This window comes from Ruditapes philippinarum, unplaced genomic scaffold, assembly GCF_026571515.1.
Source record: "Ruditapes philippinarum isolate M1 unplaced genomic scaffold, ASM2657151v2 ctg12928_1_1_1_1, whole genome shotgun sequence".
Classification (NCBI taxonomy): Eukaryota; Metazoa; Mollusca; class Bivalvia; order Venerida; family Veneridae; genus Ruditapes; species Ruditapes philippinarum.
This window is the reverse complement of record NW_026851928.1, coordinates 4,779-25,792: the sequence shown is the minus strand read 5'-3', so window position 1 is coordinate 25,792 and position 21,014 is coordinate 4,779. Positions and strand designations below refer to the sequence as shown.

Below are 21,014 nucleotides of genomic sequence, written 5' to 3'. Positions count from 1 at the left end.
TACTTCAAAATTAACCATTATAATTTTTACATTTTTTCAAAATATGTTTTTATTTGCATAAATTTTTAAGAATCAAAATTGACCTGAGTAAAAAAATTTGAGATTTTTTATTTTTTTATATTTATTTTTTTTTGAGGGTGGGTGGGGGTTTAAAGCCCAACCAACTCGAAAAGGGTCAAGGGAAAAGATTTAAAATGCACCCTTGTACATTATTTGACCCGACATTGTAAAACCCCATATTTCTGCTAGCTAAATTTTAGGTTTTCAAAAAAACCCCTGAATTTTTGAAGAGAAACAATGTATGTGATAAAAAGACCCTGTTTTCTTTTTAATTAAATATTGTTTTGCCCTGTAGGGGTATTGGGCCAAATTTCCCAGTTTTATGGGGGAGGAAGCCCTTTGGGGGTCCCCTTCCATGCCTATTTAGGAAAAAGGGCCCCCTGAATGCCCCACTAGTTTCGAACTAGCTGAATGTTCCTCACATAAAAGAACCCAAATTGTCGGACTAAACCCCCACAGCGGGGGGGGCAATGGTAGGAGCTAAAATTCAATTGCTTGTTTATTATTTACAACACATGGGAGTTAAACTAATTTGTAAAACTCGCATGAGCTATAATGCACATTACATGATTCTGAATAATTAAAAAAATTGTCCTAGATTTTTTACAATGTTTAATTAAAAAAAATTTAAATTGTTTTCTTTTTTTGTAATACCACCCTTGAATCCCTTTTAAAAAAATTTCGGGAAAACCAAATGCATGAAATTAAAACAAATTTTTTGGTTTTTTTCAACCTATTGCTCTTGGAAAAAAATATACAATTGACTTACATGGATTTGCAGTAAATGAAAAGTTTTTTTTTCCCCATTATCATGTGTTTTTTTCGAAAGTTGTCTAACATTGGGCCCATGACTGAGGGGTTGCAGCCCCCCTTTTTAATGTGGCACAAGCACCTTTTATTCGCACCATGTAAGATTTTGCAAGCCCAACGCAATTTTACTATGCACATGACATTTGTTGAAGTTATTTAAGCACAGTTTTTCCCGCATCACTGTATGATTTATTTCAATTTTTATTCAAATTGATATTGTTTTTTCAGACAGAAAGAGTGTGTTTTTTACTAATTGCCATGGGTCATCAAGAATAAACATGAAGAGATTTTTCAGAAAGACCGACTACAAAACCATGATTACTCTTTTACTTTCGATTTGTTTTTTTTAAAGGGGAAATCGAATACTTGTCCAAAAATTTTACATTAAAATTAATTTATACTTGTTGTATACGAAAAACCCAAAAATACCTCACCTGCACAACAATTAACATTTTGACAATATTTGTTGCTAGGTTTGATCGTATTTAGGTCATCACCACAGCAACACTGATTCAACTGGTTGCCAAGCACCTGTAGTATTCCCATCAGGCAATTTGGTCAGATGTGGACCTTCTTCAGAGAACCTGTTGTATTAAAAATAAATAGTACAATGACATAATTAATATAATTATCAATATACCATATGATACATAATTACTGAAGTTTTTTGTTGTTTTTACAAATAAATACCAAAGAATTTAATTGGCTTGTATGCAATTTGCACGCAACGTAATAGCTTTACGGCTTTTTTTTTTAATGTTTACCCACATAGAATATTTCAGACAAAAAAAGAAGACATATAAGTTTACGATCAATCAGTTCATATAAAATTGAAGGCACATATATTATATACAAAGTATACTGAAAAATTTGTGACTGATTATTTCATGCAACTATGTCAAACGACATACCGGAAGCACACTGACTGAGCATGCGTGGAACACTTTCTCATTTCATAACGTAGTAATTCTATTAACGATATAGAATTATAAACAATGTATACTGAAAAATAATAATTATTTGCGGGGCTCTAATATTAATACTTTGATGGTTTCGTGAACAAGTCAGTCCTTCCAAGGAAATCTCATTTTCTCTGCTTTATGATTATTTTGCATTACAAATTATTAACATTTTACTTTTTTGCAAAAACCAAACAATCCATAAGTTGAAGCAAACCAACGAAAATGTCCGTTATGACAAAACCATTAATTTTCTTGCCCTAGGAATGAAATGAATTCACCCTGATATTAATTAATGCATTATACAAATTTATTTCATTTACTTACCCATCAGTTAGATGATTCAAATCATAGTCTATCAGATCCCTGTATGTCTCTATAAATAGTTCAATATAGTCGTGTAGTGCCTTTGGATCAGTCTGGAAAAACAAGGAAGTGAAAATATGAAACTTGTAACAGACCACAATTATCAGCTAAACTTATCGTAACAAAGTCAGACTTACTGTTTCGAGTATGGGAAATGATATGTAAATACATGCGAATGTGTGCAAAAAGGAAAGATCTAGATAGAATAAAAGAGCAAAATGGCTACCATGTGCTCCCCATAGCATATGTTTAAGGAGCCCAATGTGAACTAACCTATACCATGCTAAATACCTGAAATAAACTTCTGCATCTTTCAATCTAGGCAAAACCATACAACAGTTTAGGAAAATCTTCAACATTAATAATGACTGAATCAGCTACCAGCTCAGTCACTGAACAGAATATGGACTGGCTATTATGTGTTCCATGATCAAAATATGGACTGGCTATTATGTGTTCCATGATCAAAATATGGACTGGCTATTATGTGTTCCATGATCAAAATATAGCCTGGCTATTATGTGTTCTGTATTCCATGATCAGAATATGAATTGGTTATTATGTGTCCCATGATCACAATATGGACTGGCAATTAATAATGTGTTCAATGATCAAAATTTGGGCTGGTTATTATATGTGTTCAATGATCATAATATGAACTGGTTATATGTTCCACACAACATAAATCCAAGGAATCCTACATACATGTATACATGTAAGATTAACTTCAAAGTCATGTATAAGGTAGTGTTTCAACATTATAGAATTTCTCCGATTCAACAAAACCTTTCCCAATTTTAGGCTTTGAGGGTATTTCCCAAAATAGATGGAAAAAGGCCCTAAATTCAACAAAAATTTACTACTACCAGTATTCTACAATAACAGCTGGAGAAAATACTTTAAATAAAGATTTACATTAACCACAGCTTTCAAATTCTTGTAGGAGAATGATTTAAGAATAAACAACTCCTAGCTGAAGAATTGCAGAAAAATCCAAAGTACAAGACAAAGTACTTTGTAACAAATTGTCAGTAAGATTTTTCAAAAACATGATGTAAACTTTTAAAGACACGCACCTAGGAGTACAAAATAAAGTGTTTCAAACTTGTTTAAGATGCTTACAATACATTATAATCTATACAAATTACATTTAACTTGCACTGGAACCAAAAGTAAACAGCCTTTCAGCTCTGCTACCACCAAGTTCTATACTGTTGCTAGTCTGAGCAAGCTCTATATATACCATAAATAAGTTGGTAGCTCAAGTTTTATATTTTGATAATGAAATTCCTTAAAGGCACATATTATGCTTCAAAAATGAATACATATTAATTTCTTTAGAAAACTTAGGACAAACATGAGTCTTATAATGTTTAAATAATGGTTCTAGACTTATTATGTTAGATGCTTGTTACCATAATAAAATAGCGTCAAATGTTAAATGATATGTCACAAAAGCAGCAAAACATAAACAAAACATTATTGTGACTTATCCATACAAAATACTAAATCACTATAATTGTACTTATATTAAAGGCCAAAAAGCTAAAAACTTGTTGGCAAATACAAAAGAATACCAAAAATAAAAGAAGATTTTGAGAAATGAAAGCATTTATGGGGCATAATGGGCCTAATTAAGCAGTTTTGTCTACACATCTGGGGGCATGCACCTTTAAACATTGAATCAAAAAATATATATCTAAAATCTTGTCTTATCATCAGAAACTGGTCAAATCTCAGCATATTTCTAGATAACAAATCTGAGGGAGGAATATTTGAATAAATATCTGTCTATCCTAATTGCCTAATTTTTATCTTCATCTGCCTTCAGGGCAATAATTCAACAGATTATTTTTTATTACAAGGATGGGAAATTTCACCATGCAAACTTGAAAACTGAGCTTGCATTTTTCCTTTTTTGTTGTTGTTTTTTGTAGCTGTTTTTTGTTTGTTTGTTCTTTGCTTTTTGTTACAAGGATAAGATATTTCACAATTTTGCAAACTTGAAAACGGAACTTGCATTTTTCCTTTTTTGTTGTTTTTTGTTGTTGTTTTTTGTTGCTGTTTTTTGTTTGTTTGTTGTTGTTTTTTTGTTACAGGGATAAGAAATTTCACAATTTTTCAAGCTTGAAAACTGAACTTGCATTTTTCCTTTCATCTAGTGATCTACATACTATTGATAAACCCTCCTGAAAATGACAAAGCCTATGTTGCTTGTATAGAACCAGCCTAATGCTCAGACAGACCAGGCTGTATTACATCTGTAAGCTGCTAACTTAAACTATAAATTTTCATCTCTTGCTTTCCCCAAAGTTTATGGTGGACAGTTCCAAAATTGAAAGCTGAAAAAAGTCATTTAAAAAATAAAGGGAGTTATAAACATTAAATTCAATCAAGAATTTAATACCTGATATTTTGTTATCATGTGAATGGGTTTTAAAATCAATTAATTTCATCTAGGTTCTCTCAACTGCTCATTGCTAATTGAATAAACGATTTTAAATCAAATTTTACCATCTTCAGTGGTTAATGGCACTGAAGAAAATCAATACCCAATTTCAGATAAGCTATGTGCAGTACAAGTGTTTACCTGTTATCAAGGTATCTATTTCGCAATGCAAGAGTTATACATGTAATTGTCTGTCATTGTTATAAATAAACTGTTATTCAACTCTCAGTCTGTTGAAATAAAAAAAAATACTTTGTAAAAGAAATACTTCCAAAATAATCTGTATGAAAGAGATTTGTTAAAGAGTTGCAGAAGCAAAAAAAAAAAATCACAGAATAAACCTGATTATGAAATAACTTTATAATAATAAATCTTAAAAAATTAATATTTTTTATGGACAACATTAATCTAACATCATGCATTCTGTAAGAAAATAGTTTTCTTTTATGGACAACATCTCGAAAAGCATCTGTTCAACATCTATACAAAATGATCAATTAAAACAGATGTTTCGCAGGAAACGGCAATTAAAAACATGCCTCTTATATACATATATCTACCTCTACGCAGACATAACAATTCTAACAAATAAACATAACATTCTCAGAATGTGTACTCAACATTTTGGAATGTCTTTACCTCTGTGTATGGTCTTCAGCACTGTTAACAAGACGTGATGAATAGCAGAAGTAAAAAAAAATATAAAAAAATAGGAGAATATACATGTAACCCTGCTTTCAACATCAAAAGTCCCTTACACTCTTTAGCCTGCTAGTAGTTACTCATTCTGCCCATGTCACCAGTTCAGACCAAGATAAGCCAGTAATTGTACGCCACCTTTGATTATCATCATGGTCTGCACTGTTCACCCTATTCAGTTCCTTTGATCATCATAATGGTCTGCACTGTTCACCCTATTCAGTTCCTTTGATCATCATAATGGTCTGCACTGTTCACCCTATTCAGTTCCTTTGATCATAATACTGGTCTGCACTGTTCACCCTATTCAGTTCCTTTGATCATCATAATGGTCTGCACTGTTCACCCTATTCAGTTGCTTTGATCATAATACTGGTCTGCACTGTTCACCCTATTCAGTTCCTTTGATCATCATAATGGTCTGCACTGTTCACCCTATTCAGTTCCTTTGATCATAATACTGGTCTGCACTGTTCACCCTATTCAGTTCCTTTGATCATCATAATGGTCTGCACTGTTCACCCTATTCAGTTCCTTTGATCATCATAATGGTCTGCATTGTTCACCCTATTCAGTTGCTTTGATCATAATACTGGTCTGCACTGACTGCCCTAATTAGTTCCTTTGATCATAATACTGTCTGCACTGTTTGTCCTATTCAGTTGACCTTTGATCATATATTGGTCTGCACTGTGAGCCCTATTCAGTTCCTTTGATCATCATAATGGTCTGCACTGACTGCCCTAATTAGTTCCTTTGATCATAATACTGGTCTGCACTGTTTGTCCTATTCAGTTGCAGACCTGGGGATGATTACATTGATCAGTAATTGATTAAATTACAATTACTTTCAGATTTTATTGTAATTGATTAAGATTGATACTCACACTTGCCTCTGTAATCAATTAAATTACAATTATTTTAAGAGAGTAATTGATTGATAATTGATTACATTCAGTGTAAAGTAGAATCCCTACTTAAGACCAACCCTGAATTAAGACCACCTTCTTAATAAGACTATTTTTTGCAAGGTTCTTACATGATACAGAATTAAGAACAACCGCTTATCCACTTTTAAGACCACCTGATTCAGTCCAAATTCTTTGCTTTATCCTTAATTTGACCCAACTACCTATCTAGATCTTAAATCTGTTATGATCTGCTTGAATGCTTTGCATGACACTTAATTTCAAAAGGTGTGAAAATCTGTTATTATTGGGTCATTGTATGAAATAATGTGAGAAGGTAAATAAATTTTACAATGGTTTAAGTAGTAGATATAAGCCGAAAATTGTCCAATATGTAAAATATTGAATTTCATGAGGCGTGTAGCGCCGAAGGGAATTCAATATTTTACTTATTGGTCAGTTTGAGGCTTATATCTTACTTAAATTACTTCTTTTACTATCAAATATCATGTTATCTATCGAAAAATTAGAAATAATGTATTTTTGAGCTAGAAATGTACAATATTAATGTTTTAGCAATTATCTTTTTCTTACTTGCAAAACCCTATAGGTAGCCCCTTGAATAACAAAATGTCCGTAGCATGAAATTTTCGTGTTTTGAAATATGACCAATTATGTACATGAACACAATCATATATACACAAAATATACCAGTTACACAAAATGTTGGACTTACACACACAGTATACATGAATTTACATTTGGGATTTTTACAAGGAATCAGTTGACCTTTGATCATATATTGGTCTGCACTGTGAGCCCTATTCAGTTCCTTTGATCATCATAATGGTCCGCACTGTTTGCCCAAATCAGTTCCTTAATCATAATTATGGTCTGCACTATTTGCCCTATTCAATTCCTTTAATCATCATAATGTCTACATTGATCACCCTATTCAGTTCCTTTAATTATAATACTGGTCTGCACTTTTGCCCTATTCATTTCCTTTGATCATAATAATGGTCTTCACTGTTCACCCTCTTCACTGTTCACCCTGTTCAGTTTGAACACATGTTCTTAAATTTTCCTTAAAAACAATGAATCATGGCCAGGTCATTTCCAAGCCATTTTGAGAAAAAATGTGTCATACAATTGCTCAGTTGGGAAAAATATTTGATAAATTGTGAAACCTCCTTGACATGGTCTTTTTGCATAGTATTTTTGTTTATTCCAATCAATGCAAATATCATCCAAAGCATAAAAATGCATTAAAAGCTTGACAATGCTATGTGTGGAATACCATACTGGAACTAACCCCTGCAAATTGTCAGTTTTGATATCAAGAATTTCAGTTCAATTGGGATTTTTTTTAAAGATTGGGAAAAATAAGCATATTTGTTATTGGAAATGGGTCTTGAAATTTTGATGTGTGGTAACACTAGGAAAAGGCATGGTCTAGACCTGTAAAATATGAAGCCAGGTAATGGGTAAGATATAGTCTTATTAAACTTGTACATTATGTAGTTTAAATGGTATTAAAATATTTAGGTTTAATGGAATTTTATTTTGCTTAACATTTAATTTAAATGAATGAACCTCTTAACTTTTCTAAATGTCTTATATATTCTGATATAATACCTGACTGACTAAAAACATAACATTACTAAAAAAAAAGCATTATATTTAAATATATTGCAAAATAAACACGTAGAAATTACAAACTATATATAATATACAGTGATGTACTAAATTTGTACATGTACATGTACATTTAGTTACTTGAAGAAGATTTCTGTTATTGATATTTGAAAGTAATACAATGTTTAAGTATCATCACTAAATTGAAATATATAACAATATCATATTAACATCATTTAATATTCAGTTTAATTATTATATAAAAGACACTAATACACACTGCTTTTTAGTTCTTGTTGGGTTTTATGTCGCACCTGAACACAGTAAAGGTTATATACTTTAGTGACTTTCCAGCTTACTGGTGGAGGAAGACCTCAGGTGTCCTTTTGTGCATTATTTCAGGCACGAACAGGCACTTGGTGAGAAGAACTACAGAAGTTCCATAAGGTAGCTGGAAAGCTTCCTCCCATGAAATAATCCAAAGTCCCTGTCAGGATTCGAACCCACAGCGGTTCATTAAGGGCAAGGTGTTTGAAGTCAACGACCGTAACAACTCAGCCACAGACTGCTACCAAGATAAAAAGGGTAATAATTCAGACAAATTTCACACTTGATATAGGTCTTAAATTAACTTATGACCCTACAGACATTCTGATGCTCAGTGAATAATCAGTGGTTGCCAGGTTCAAACACCATTTTTGGCCTTTTTCTTGGAAAAAATATGCTAGATTTTGGCATACTTTGGGAAATGGGGTCTCAAATTTTACACAAACTTTTAACAAGTTCTTCAAAATAGAAAAGCAAAAAGCATTGGAAAATACTAATAAGGCAGTAAAAGACCTTAATTTAACACCATCATTTAATTTTGTTCTAAATTCTATGGGAAATTTCAAAAGACTAGGGAATTTTGAGGACCAAACTGGGAAAAAAAGAGGCTTAGGTTTGGTTGGGGAAGCAACCTATATTCTGTTTCTACAAAGAATGGTTTTTTGGCCCTGGTTGCAGATGTAAACTGGACCTGAATTTCTTAATTCTGGAAGGATATATTTTGTAAAAAAATTAATTTTGAGAGTAATAGGTCTAGCAGCAGTTATCTGTAACTGCAACATGTACATATGACCCTACAAGTTTGTATATTTCAATTGAAGCAGGAATAATCATAACCAGTAAGTCCACTTCTGGTGCCCTTGCAGTTTCTAGCCCCAAATTGCACTTTTTTACACTAACAGAATAAAAATGTGTCTACGAATGATCATCATTGATTACACAACTTTGACAGATAGGTACCTGTCCAACAATACTTTATTTTCAATGTTGCTTTACTATTTTACTTTATTAAATTTTAATTTATATATAATATTATATCATTAAATAAATGAAGTAATAAAATAAAAATGAAATTTAAGACAAAGCGAGTTTGTCAGAATAGATAAACCAATATACAAGGCCCTATTTCCAAAGTGATAAAAAAGGAAATAACTGGGAAAAGTGGGTGGCATAGCTATATAACTTGGCAATATCATGTACTTTGTATTGATAAGTAAATGACTGTGTAAATTATGAAGTAGAACTATAGATAAATCTAATGCCAGTTTAGGTTAACCTTGTACGGATGGATGTCCAGCCGAAATTGAATAAGGGGTCATTTCTTTTGTTATTTTCCAATGGCCCCTTTATCTATTGTTACTGAATGAGCTCTATTGTTCTCTTTTGTTCTGTTTACAATTAGATGGCCCCCTATCCGGTACAGTGCAGATGGACATACGGAAGGCCGAAATGTACTAACAACATACAGACAGTCATTCAATTCATGTTCTTTTAAATGATTAATATACATAGAGTTATGTGAGGTTACTTTGGTACTAAATTTGCATAATATCTTGCGTGTATATGCACAACTTTATGCCCCGGTCACATATTCACGGATAACACCACGGAGGAGCTACGGTGTAATCATTCAGGGATTACTACGGAAATGTGAAACTCCGTAGTCCGCTACGGTTCCAGTACGGAAACACAACGGTATGAGTACAGAGTTAGACGGATTTACCGCCAAAATGTAAGTAAATGCCCCGGAGAGACACGGATTGTTACGGACTGACACGGTTTGATACGGAGCAACAAGAATCAGGACAGATGCACTACGGATACACTACAGTCTGCTACAGTAATAAGCACAGGTTAGTACGAATAATACGGAGAAGAACGAATTGCCACGGATCTATACGGACCTATTTTATCCGCCCATAACCTCTTCCGTGCTCATTTTTAAAATGCCTCACAAGAAAAGAACATCTAGAAAACAAATTGCAGAGTTCAGTGATTCTGGCGGAGAGGATTAGGCCTTAGATCGCGTCCGACCCCCAGACATATCAGGTCCGATTCTAGTGAATATCTTGTAGGACGCCGGAACCTCAGCAACAAGTTCGGCCATGAGAGCCTCATACTTGCCATGAAGGGGTCTTCGTAAAAGCCAATCTCTAGTCAACCATCTCCTCTGTCTTCTCTTATCTGTTTTAATATAATTATAATCATGAATGAAAAATGTTGATCAATACTTCTTCTCTTTTGATTTTAAAATTGGCTGTTCATTTTTAAATTACATTAATTATAGAATAATTTAAAAAGCTTGTTGATTAATCTTACTATCACTGAAGGGCAAGCATCCGAGGCTTATGAGACAATTCGTTTTATGTACACATTTATTCCAATTTCACGATCCAATGTTTTGTAAAATATATAACCTTATATGTTTTAGTAATAAGCCTCTCCGTGCTCTCCCTTGCGCCCTGTCCTGTTTTTGTTTGGTGTCCTCCGGGGAACCTTGCCGCTGGTGTTTGTTGCTGGGTCGTTTTGGGGTTGTGTTCATTGAACGCCGCCTTTCCTTGTTGATCTTGTTTATCATATTTTATTCTATTACTAATGCATTGTAAATATATTTTATACCCTTATGCATGTCATCAGGCAGCTCGACCACTGTCTCCGCATTCTGAGCCATATCAAAATACAGTTGCAGCCAGTTAATGGCAAATATCTTTTATTGAATGTTAAGGATTATTCTTGCAACATAAAAACGCAAATATGTCTGTTTTTAACAAGAACTGGTAGTATTTATACCCTTGAAAAAGTACTTGATACTTAATTTATCAATACAAAACAGTGGTGGACCGTACCATTCCGTACCATTTTGTGTTGCAACGCAAAAAAACGTATAAGACCGTGCTAATCCCTGCCTCTCCATAGTACAACGTATTGTGATTGTGATTTTCCGTGACAATGCCGTATTAATCCGTATTAAAATCGTAGCTTATACGAAGGGTAACCATACTATTCGTAGGTCTCCGTATCAAACCATGGAAATCCTTGACAAGTTGGGGACTACGAATCAGTAAGGACTAGTACGGTTTTCGTACGGACCAGTACGTATCAGTACGTTTAATACGGACTAGTAGGGATACACAATGGTTGATTTATCCATAGCAAATTTTTGTGCATATGTTCAAAAATTGTCAAGCCTCAAGGATCGCTATGGATATACAAGGGCTACTACGATTGATTATGGTTATAATACGGAGAGCTACTGACCAGTACGGGTAGCTACGGACGCTGCCGGAATTAATCTGTGGCGCTTCCGTGGTCGCATTCCGTGAATATGTGACTGGGGTATTAATTAGTAATTAGCCATGGTATATGTAAACACTCAGACATGCAAACATGTTAAATGTTTATTTTCATTGTGGACATTTTTTCTGACTAAAGTATTGAACTAAGATCAACATTTTTGTTGAGTTTTTTAATTCAGAATTGTTTTCCAGGATTTTGGGAATATGACTCATCCCATGAAATTAGGAATTTCAGCAATGTTTTGTTAAAAATTGGGGAAAAATGGCATGACTGAAATTTAGCAGTGATTGGAGAAAAGTTGAGTGAAGACTTGGGATAAAAAACTTGGGAGTCTTTATTTGTGATTCTGTTTCAGCATCTCTGAAATCAGTATATTTATTATGATATATTGAAGTAAGCATAAAATGTGCACTGTATTATATAATTAACATAATTATTAAAACAGATAAATGCACTTATTTAGAAATAAATCATATTTTCGTGAAAATAGCTTATTTTCGGTATCCATCTAGACCTGTTTATGAGCAATAACCAGGGATTTTTTTTGGCTTATTTTATAGCCGTTTTTGGGTCATATTCCTAATTGAAAATAGTATATTATTTTCCCAATCCACAGGAAAAAATTCCCAATTGAAAGTTACAAATAAAAATATTGAATAAAAATTCTAAAATCTTTGAAAATAAAGACTTCTTCACCGGTCGGTCTATTTACCCCAAGACACCCCAAGATACCCCTAGACTACCCCAAGACAACGTCGAGACACCCCAAGACACCGTCAAGACCACCCCAAGACAACATCGAGCCACCCCAAGACCACCCCAAGACACTTTTACTGACATGTAAATATGTCTCAATTTTACCTTTTTTATGGGAGGAAACAATGCGACTTCACATTTACACATTAAATCTCTCTTCATTTATTTCACTGTATTTTTAAAGTAAGACTATAATTATATTCTTTTTGTGTAAAATAGTTTACAACAATGAAATAATGCCAATGTTGCGGGATTTGGGTGTAGTGCAACTCAGCAAGTTTAATTCTACGATAATGTCATGTTATGAGTGACACATTTTTGATGCCTGATTATTAAATCGATCATATTTTGTTTCAGAATATTGATTTTGTTTTTATTTCATCTGCCCCACTTTTCATTAGATTAACATATTAACATAGTCTTGTTGTTTCAGTAGTTAATTTTAATCAAAATATTTCTTTTTTTTTATATTAAAGAGCATATCAATAAATATTTTAGTGATGAAAGAAGTCCATAGTATTACATAATTAACAATATTTGATATATTAGACATGACACATAAATAATCAGTTGTCGTGTATAATAACACTTTCCCAATATACACAATATATAAGTTTCTTAGGGTGTCTTGGGACTAAAAATGTGTATCTTTATGTCCCAGAGTAGTCTTGGGGTTTCTTAGGGTAAATAGACCGACCCCTTCTTCACTGTAATAGTGCTTAAATGTTTGAAGATGCCATTCTAGACAGTAATTGTTTGCATCCATTTAATCACTGTAAAATTTCAGTTTTGCATTTTTTTCCCAATTTTAACAAAACACTGATGAAATTCCCAATTCCATCGGTATGGGCCATGTTCCCAAAATCCTGAAAAAAATCCCTGAATACCTATTAGATGTCAGGTAGTCCAATAAATTAGACGTTACAGGCTTGTTATAGTTTTATGTTGGTCAAGCCTGACGTCTAATAGTTATTGCTCATAAACGCATAGCATTTTGAAAAATTAAAAAAATGTCTGTAGACTTGCCTTTCAAGCTTTATTCAAAAGCTAATCTTCTGTTCTTTCAATTGCATGGTCTATCATTAACAAAAACTCTCAAACAATGTACTTATCAATTAAAGATAAAATATAAATATCAATCTATTTCGCCTATATAGGCCATACTGGTTAAGTAAAGCGTTTTACAGATTGATTCCAATTTTTTGAACAGAAAAATATATTCAAACACACTGATGGTGCATGGGCAATTATTTCGTTGAAAAAATATTTGGTTATAAACTTCTGGACTCATTTAAACTCTTGCATTTGAATTAGCCAATCAGATTTCGCGCACTGTATGGCCGCCATTTGTATATCGGCTGTACAAGGAATTTAATTAAATGAGAGGATTTAATCATGACTTTTCGGATGTGACAGTTTAATTATTTTGTTAAAAGGTATTTATTTTTTAGTTTTGTTCATAAATAGGTCAAAATTAATGTAAATACACACTGTCTTAATAGTTTAAATGCATTAGATCTAAATTGATGTCTAATGTCAATTTTTTTGCTACACGATTTTGCAAAGATCTGTTAAGACCTAACGTAACATGGAAAATGTAAAATGTCAGATTAATGAATGATAAATATGAAATAGGTTACGTATAGGTCTTATAATTAGGACTAGATGCCAGGCTTATCTCAATATTTCGACTGCAAGACCAACCAATTTTATAATCTGATATTTCATAGATGTCTGTCTTTACATCGCGAAGGAGACTTATAATCGTCTAGGGCTTATAAATGTCTGGCTACTTGAACGACAAACTATAACAACTTAAACAAGCCCGTAACGTCTGATATATTGGACTAGGGTGCTCATATAAATTTCCTGTCACGTGTAAAAAATAAACCACTGAATATAACCCGTGCATAATAAATAGCTACATGTTCATGATGTAGGACTTCTATACTTTTTTCTAAAAAAATAAAAGAAAATATTGTCTTAAATCAGACTATTTGTAGTCCAATAGATTAGACGTTACAGGCTTGTTATAGTTTTATGTTGGTCAAGCCTGACGTCTAATAGTTATTGGTCAAAAACGCGTAGCATTTTGAAAAATTAAAAAAATGTCTGTTGACTTGCCTTTCAAGCTTTATTCAAAAGCTTATCTTCTGTTCTTTCAATTGCATGGTCTATCAGTAACAAAAAGTTTCAAATAATGTACTTATTAATTAAAAATAAAATTTAAATATCAATCTATTTCGCTCATCGGCCATACTGGTTAAGTAAAGCGTTTTACAGATTGATTCCAATTTTTTGAACGGAAAAATATTTTCGAACACACTGACGGTGCATCGGCAATTATTTCGTTGGAAAAATATTCCGTTAGAAACTTCTGGAGTCATTTAAACGCTTGCAATTGAATTAGCCAATCAGATTTCGCGCACTGTATGGCGGCCATTTGTATATCTGCTGTACATGGAATTTAATTATATGAGAGGATTTAATCATGACTTTTCGGGTGTGACAGTTTAATTATTTTGTTGAAAGGTATTTAATTTTTAGTTTTGTTCATAAATAGTTCAAAATTTATGTAAATACACGCTGTTTTATCGTAAAATTACCTAATCCCACACCCAACCTATTTTCAAACCTTTCATTCATGTGCTGTTATTTTTTTACTAGAAGTGAGTATGATGTCCTGAACTTGTGTGCATAAAAGCTTAGTTTCTGACAGACATGTCTGCTGATGTCAAATGAAAACAGTGCATAGGAACAAATATTTACATAACATATTTTATTACTTAGCGTAATTTCATACAAATTGCTATTACCTTTGTAAGTCCCATAAATACACCATTAACTATTTGTGAAAATGAATATTATAGACAAAAATATCTTAAAGCAGGTAACTGCATCGTGTAGGGTACTTCATTGTCATGTGATAGTCATATAACAATCACTTTGTTGGCTAAACTAAACAGTAGAATTTTAGAGATATTTGAGGGGGTTTGAAATTAGGTTCTTTATTTTAAGGAGTCATGTTAGTTTTAAAACAGAGGGTTGTGCTTTTCCAAGATGGAAATAGAGCTTTTTTAATAGTTGAATTTCAGTCAAATTTTACAGAAATGTTACATAAAGATTAAAGTGTACATATGTAAAGAATTTTTATAAAGATATATTTTTATTTACATTTAAAGACCTCTTGAATGCTTAGAGGTTTGAGAACTGGTTAGTCCACGATAATTGTTAAAATGCATTAGATCTAAATCGATGTCTAATGTCATTTTTTTGCTACACGATTTTGCAAAGATCTGTTAAGACCTAACGTAACATGGAAAATGAAAAATGTAAAATATCAGATTAATGAATGATAAATATGAAATAGGTTACGTATAGGTCTTATAATTAGGACTAAGACTATTTGTAGCCAAAATTAGAAAAAAAGAAGTCATGACAATACCTTGGTTGTATAAATCATCCAAAACTGAAACAATCTCTCTTTTGAACTCAACTCCTCCATTTCTGCTAAATCATGTATTTCAAAATAATCATTTTATTGAAAATTTTGGAGAATTTTATCCAGCACTTCCGCAACTAGGGCAATATCAGAAGTATCCGAATTATTAATTAAAGGTAAAGAATATAAACTACCAACAAGACTCTTAACTACAAATCTTGAAAAAAATCTTGAAATCCTCTTGCGTTCGTTCATTTATTTGTCAAATGTTATAGATGAAGATATCTAATAGAAATAGTTCATGATGATCGAGGTGTTAAACCTATCTAAGTAAGAGAAGAAGCTCGAAAATTATTGTTGTGCTTGTGGTATTTCAATTCTTTCCATTCGAATATTTTCTTGTTGGGTGGTTCCAGTATTTCATACTTGAATACTGTTGAATCACCCTTGGGATATATGTGGCCTGTTTTTTAAATGTGTCTTTTGACGTATTATCTAGCTGTGATATGCAGGCTTCATGACCTCTGATCGCCTTTCAAAATTCCATTTTATTTAGTTAAGACCATTGTTTTCTCGTTTAGGACAAACGCATTTTTTTACTTGGGGACCATATGCCGCTTTTCATGGAATGGCACTTACGTGTCACATTGAATTAAGGTTCCTCACAAACATGCCTTCCCATGTACATAGTACAAAAACCCTACCTCCCTTAGGCTCCTCAGATCATGACATAGTCTTCAATGAAATAAAAATTAACAGAGGGCGTCCACTTCAATCAAAGAGGGAACTCCAATGTTATAATAAGGCAAACTGGAATTGTTTAAAAAATTATGTAAGTAAATATGCCAAGATCTACGTACAGTGAAACACACCACACTGATCCCAACAAAGCCTGGATTTCATTCAAGGACGAACTAACCAACTTTTTTTTCTATTCACATACCAACTAAATCACGTCGAGATCTATCATGGTTAAACAAGTCCATTATTCGCAAAATTAGGAAACGTGATAGAACTTATTCAAACATAAAAAGGTCAAAGTCCCCATCAAATGATTTGGTCAAAAAGCTCAAAGTACTCAAAAGTGAAAATCCAAAGAAAAACTAGGAAAGCATACTGGCAATACCTAGACTCAGTCATTTTCAGCCAATATTCCCAGAATGTGAAAAATAAAAAAATCTACCAATATGTTAAAAGTAACAAAATTGAAAGCTGTGGTGTGGCACCCCTCAAATCAGAAGGTCAAACATTCACTGATCCAGTTGCAAAGCAAATATCCTTAACTCCCAGTTTGAGTCTGTCTTCTCTCGGCCTCAGCCCCTTAGCTTATCACAGGCTTGCAAACAGAAGCTTATTCCAAAACACCACCCATCTATGCCAGAAGTATCTATATCGGAAGATGGTGTGAAGAAACTTTTAAAAGGCCTAAACCTAAATAAAGCTTCTGGTCCTAAGCAAATATCCCCTCGGTTACTAAAAGAGCTCCATCAAGAGGTTACTCCCATACTGACCCATATCTTCCATATCTCACTAAAAACAGATATTGTCCCAGAAGACTGGAAGCATGCAATAATTACCCCAGTTTACAAAAAGGCCCAAAATGCAAACCCAGCAATTATAGCCCAATCTCCCTCACATGCATAGCGTCCAATTTGATGGAGCACATCTTAGTGTCCAATATTATGTCCTTTTATGGTAAGCACAATATCCTTAGCCCCTATCAAGATGGCTTCAGGTCAAAACGGAGTTGTGAGTCCCAGCTAGTAAGCTTCTCCCAGAAAATTCATGACAATCTTGAAAGTGGCCAACAAACTGATGTCATTGTCATGGATTTCAGTAGGGCATTTGATAAGGTGGACTATCACAAACTTGTGAGTAAATTGAAAAGATTGGGAATAAGTCACAAGGTTACAAAGTGGGTCCATTCCTTCCTTAAGTCACGCTCCAAGCAAGTTGTAGTTGAAGGTCAAGAATCGGGAATTCTGCTAGTCCTCTCAGGTGTCCCCCAAGGCTCGGTATTAGGTCCCTGCCTTTTCTTTCTTATATCAACAACCTCCATGATAGTGTCAAAGGTAAGGTTAGACTCTTTGCAGATGTTACTGTTGTCTACCTAACCATCAGATCCAAACAAGATGCCAAAACCCTTCAAGATGACCTTCATGCTTTAGAAATATGGGGGAAAAAACCTGATCCATGGAGTTTAATCTTGTAATTTTGTTGTGATTAATGCTTCCGAGGAATCACTTTGTTTTCAGATTTTTATACTTCACAAAAGCAAGTGTCAAGTGCTGTGTGGCAGCTGTAAAAAGTTGCACCGTACTTCACTTCAGTGTTGTTATATTTTTCTGGTCCTTCGGGATCATTGATGCCATGAGAATAGAGTACCGCTCAAGCCGGTGCTAGGGACGTGAGCGATGTTGCACTTATTCAGTATCCCTCATGTACAGACTCAATCAGACCGAGTCTGCAATTCTCTTGTAATTTTATTGTGATTAATGCTTCCGATGGATCATTTTGTTTTCCAGATTTGGATAAATGTGAAGTTCTCAGGATAACAAGAAAAAGTAACCCTGTAATATTTCCTAACACCCTCCATAACATTCAACTAAACTCAACCAAAGAAGCAAAATACTTAGGAGTCACTATATTAGTCAAGACCATTCATGGACTAAACATATAAACAATATTACACCTAAAGCAAATAACTTCCTTAGATTCATTAGAAGAAATGTTAAAACCCCAAATAAAAAGATAAAGGAAACTGCATATAAAATCTCTGTTAGACCTCAGGTTGAATATTGCTCCATAGTATGGCATCCTCGAGGACACACTACCATCAAAATTCTTTCTTTCCTAGGAACATACGATTTTGGAATAGCCTTCCTCTAACTGTTCTGTCTAGCCCCAGTTTAAAAATCTTTACTGAGAGGCTTGACCCATTCTATTCCTTTCGATTTCTTTTATATGAAGTCATGTACATTTGTATTTGTTTCCCCTTCGGTGATTCGCAGCATGTCATATTAATAAATGAGAACGGGAAAAAATTTTACGGAAAGCAGTATAAAAGTCAAAACAAAAAAATAAACTTAAATTCAATAGTTTATTTCTTACATTTGTATCTTCTACAGGAAATTACTAATTATTTTGTAGTAAACTATGTATTTTTTTATTGTGCCATAAATAGATGACAGACCTAAAATCTATTTATAGAAGTAGTTTTATTTAGCGAGTCTGAAATTAAACGAAACGGTCATTCGTGTCGCGCTTTGGTAAGTAAACACGAACTGGTGAACTTTGCAGGAAAGGAAATGCAAACATATTCAACAATAAATTGCACTCTTTATAAAATTATCGAAAAAATTTAAGCAGGCCATTTTTACGAGTATTCTCATTTTGAAATTGTCTTTTCCATGGGTTCTTTCCGGTAAATTAATAGCTCTTTTGTTTTTTGTTTTTTACGGCACTGATTGTACTTCTGACATTTTTATACCGTGAAATTTTAAATGGATCCTGATTTCACGAATTTTTGCTGTACGAGGTTGATTTGTTTGAAGGCAATTGGTTTTATGGTGGTTTGACTGGAATGTTGATTTGCCGAATACTGTGACATTATAACAACAGAAACTTTCGTCTGCAGTTTTAACATGAGGTGTTATGGATTTATTGATAGGAATGTAAACACACTGGTTGGTCAGACGAGGATATTGAAGCAATTCAACAAAATAATAGATGGATCTCCCACTAAATCAATTAACAATTATAGTTCTTTATTCAGCATCAATTTCAAGAAGCTTTGACTCGCATGAACATGACGTAAGTGAATTTTCCCATACCTATCTAAAATTCAGGTATTACCTTCCATTATATTGATAAATAATGTTTCAACATGCCATATGAATTTATTTATGATTTTTAATGTACCATTATTTTTGTAAACGCCTATAACAAAAACATCCTAAAATTGGTCTTTTTGAAGTTCATCCTATTTTTTTTCATTCCAGTATGTGTTCTACTTTCAGTTTTTATCTGGGACTTGAACTGTAACTACTTTATCTAAAGTTCCGGGTATTAATAGAAACCTTTTTTTAATTTGACATGAAAAAAATACATGTAATATTAATAATCTGGTCATCAGATGTCTACTAGTTCATTGTCACTTGCTGCACTTCTTGCTTTTACGCCCTTTGATGCTTCTTGTTACATTGTATAACATGATATACCATTTGCCGCACGGACATTTTGAAAATAAAGTCGATGAACGTTTCAGTTTTGGCTTATTTACATATGGATTTTTATATTTCTTGCTATTATTAGATGTTGATATTTGTAGAAAATGAGAAGCATTATAGGTGAAAAAGAAAAAGTGCATGCTTTGATATTTTTTACCATCTAATATTACTGACTACAGTAGTGACACAAACATAACTATATGTTGCACTACTGTCATGTCACATTACAAGTCTTGTAAGTATTGGAATTTCCTTACAAGGTAGGCATCAGTGAAAGCATATTTTTTAAAATTTAATAGCTTTCCCCTCTCTCAGTGACAGTGCATATGATAAGTGTAATTATGCAAATTTAAACGTTTTCAAATCATCCGGAATAATGCACAATAATACTTAATCTAAATAGAAAATGACCTGTGTTTAGGAATGATTCGGTAAGGTATCTGTAATGAGCGCATTTTGTGCGCGGAGCTTTTCAATTGCTGCATTGCAGCAACATTTGTACTTGTTGTTAATGACTTAACTGAAAAATGTTCAAAAATATTTCAGATCCTGCAAATAAATTTGGTTTTCTTAAGCAAATAAAACTGTCTGGTCAAAAAGGCAAGACAAGTAATGTGTCAGTTAATCATAGCAAACCCTGGTTTGATGAGTCTTGTAGAATGTATAGCAATCAGTACTTGCGTGCAAAGGGTAAATATAGAAGGTTTCCCTCTACTTCAAACTAACAAACATTGAACGATACAAAAAGGAAGTCAATGTTACGTTACGTTTAGGTCATTTCATGATGATGTTAACAAAAAATTAAAGGGTTTACGAAACTCGGATCCTAAATCTTACTGGGATCTTTTAAAGGAATATTCAAACGAAAGGGACCTGTTTTGAATAAAATTTCTAGTGAAGTATTTTAGAATTTAAATGATGTTGATAAACAGTATGATGATGTCATTTTTGATGACCTTCAGACATTAAACGAAGATTGTTCGAATTAGAAGTTACATCAGTCATACAATCTTTAATGAATGGTAAAGCGTCGTCAGTTTTTGACAGCATTTTGAATGAGTATTTTAAACGTTC

At 33.1% G+C, this 21,014-nt stretch overlaps 1 protein-coding gene across 1 annotated transcript; it reads right to left on the bottom strand.

Annotated features, from left to right (window-relative positions):
• Window positions 1–1,343: 1,343 nt before the first annotated feature.
• LOC132742867 (neurobeachin-like protein 1) lies at window positions 1,344–15,855 on the bottom strand. The gene is made up of 3 exons (XM_060731369.1): window positions 15,715–15,855; window positions 2,157–2,248; window positions 1,344–1,454 (listed from the first exon to the last, which is right to left on the bottom strand). The coding sequence occupies exons 1-3, from the start codon at window positions 15,772–15,774 to the stop codon at window positions 1,364–1,366; spliced, it is 243 nt and encodes an 80-aa protein (XP_060587352.1). The 5' UTR covers window positions 15,775–15,855; the 3' UTR covers window positions 1,344–1,363.
• Between the last annotated feature and the right edge of the window lie 5,159 nt (window positions 15,856–21,014).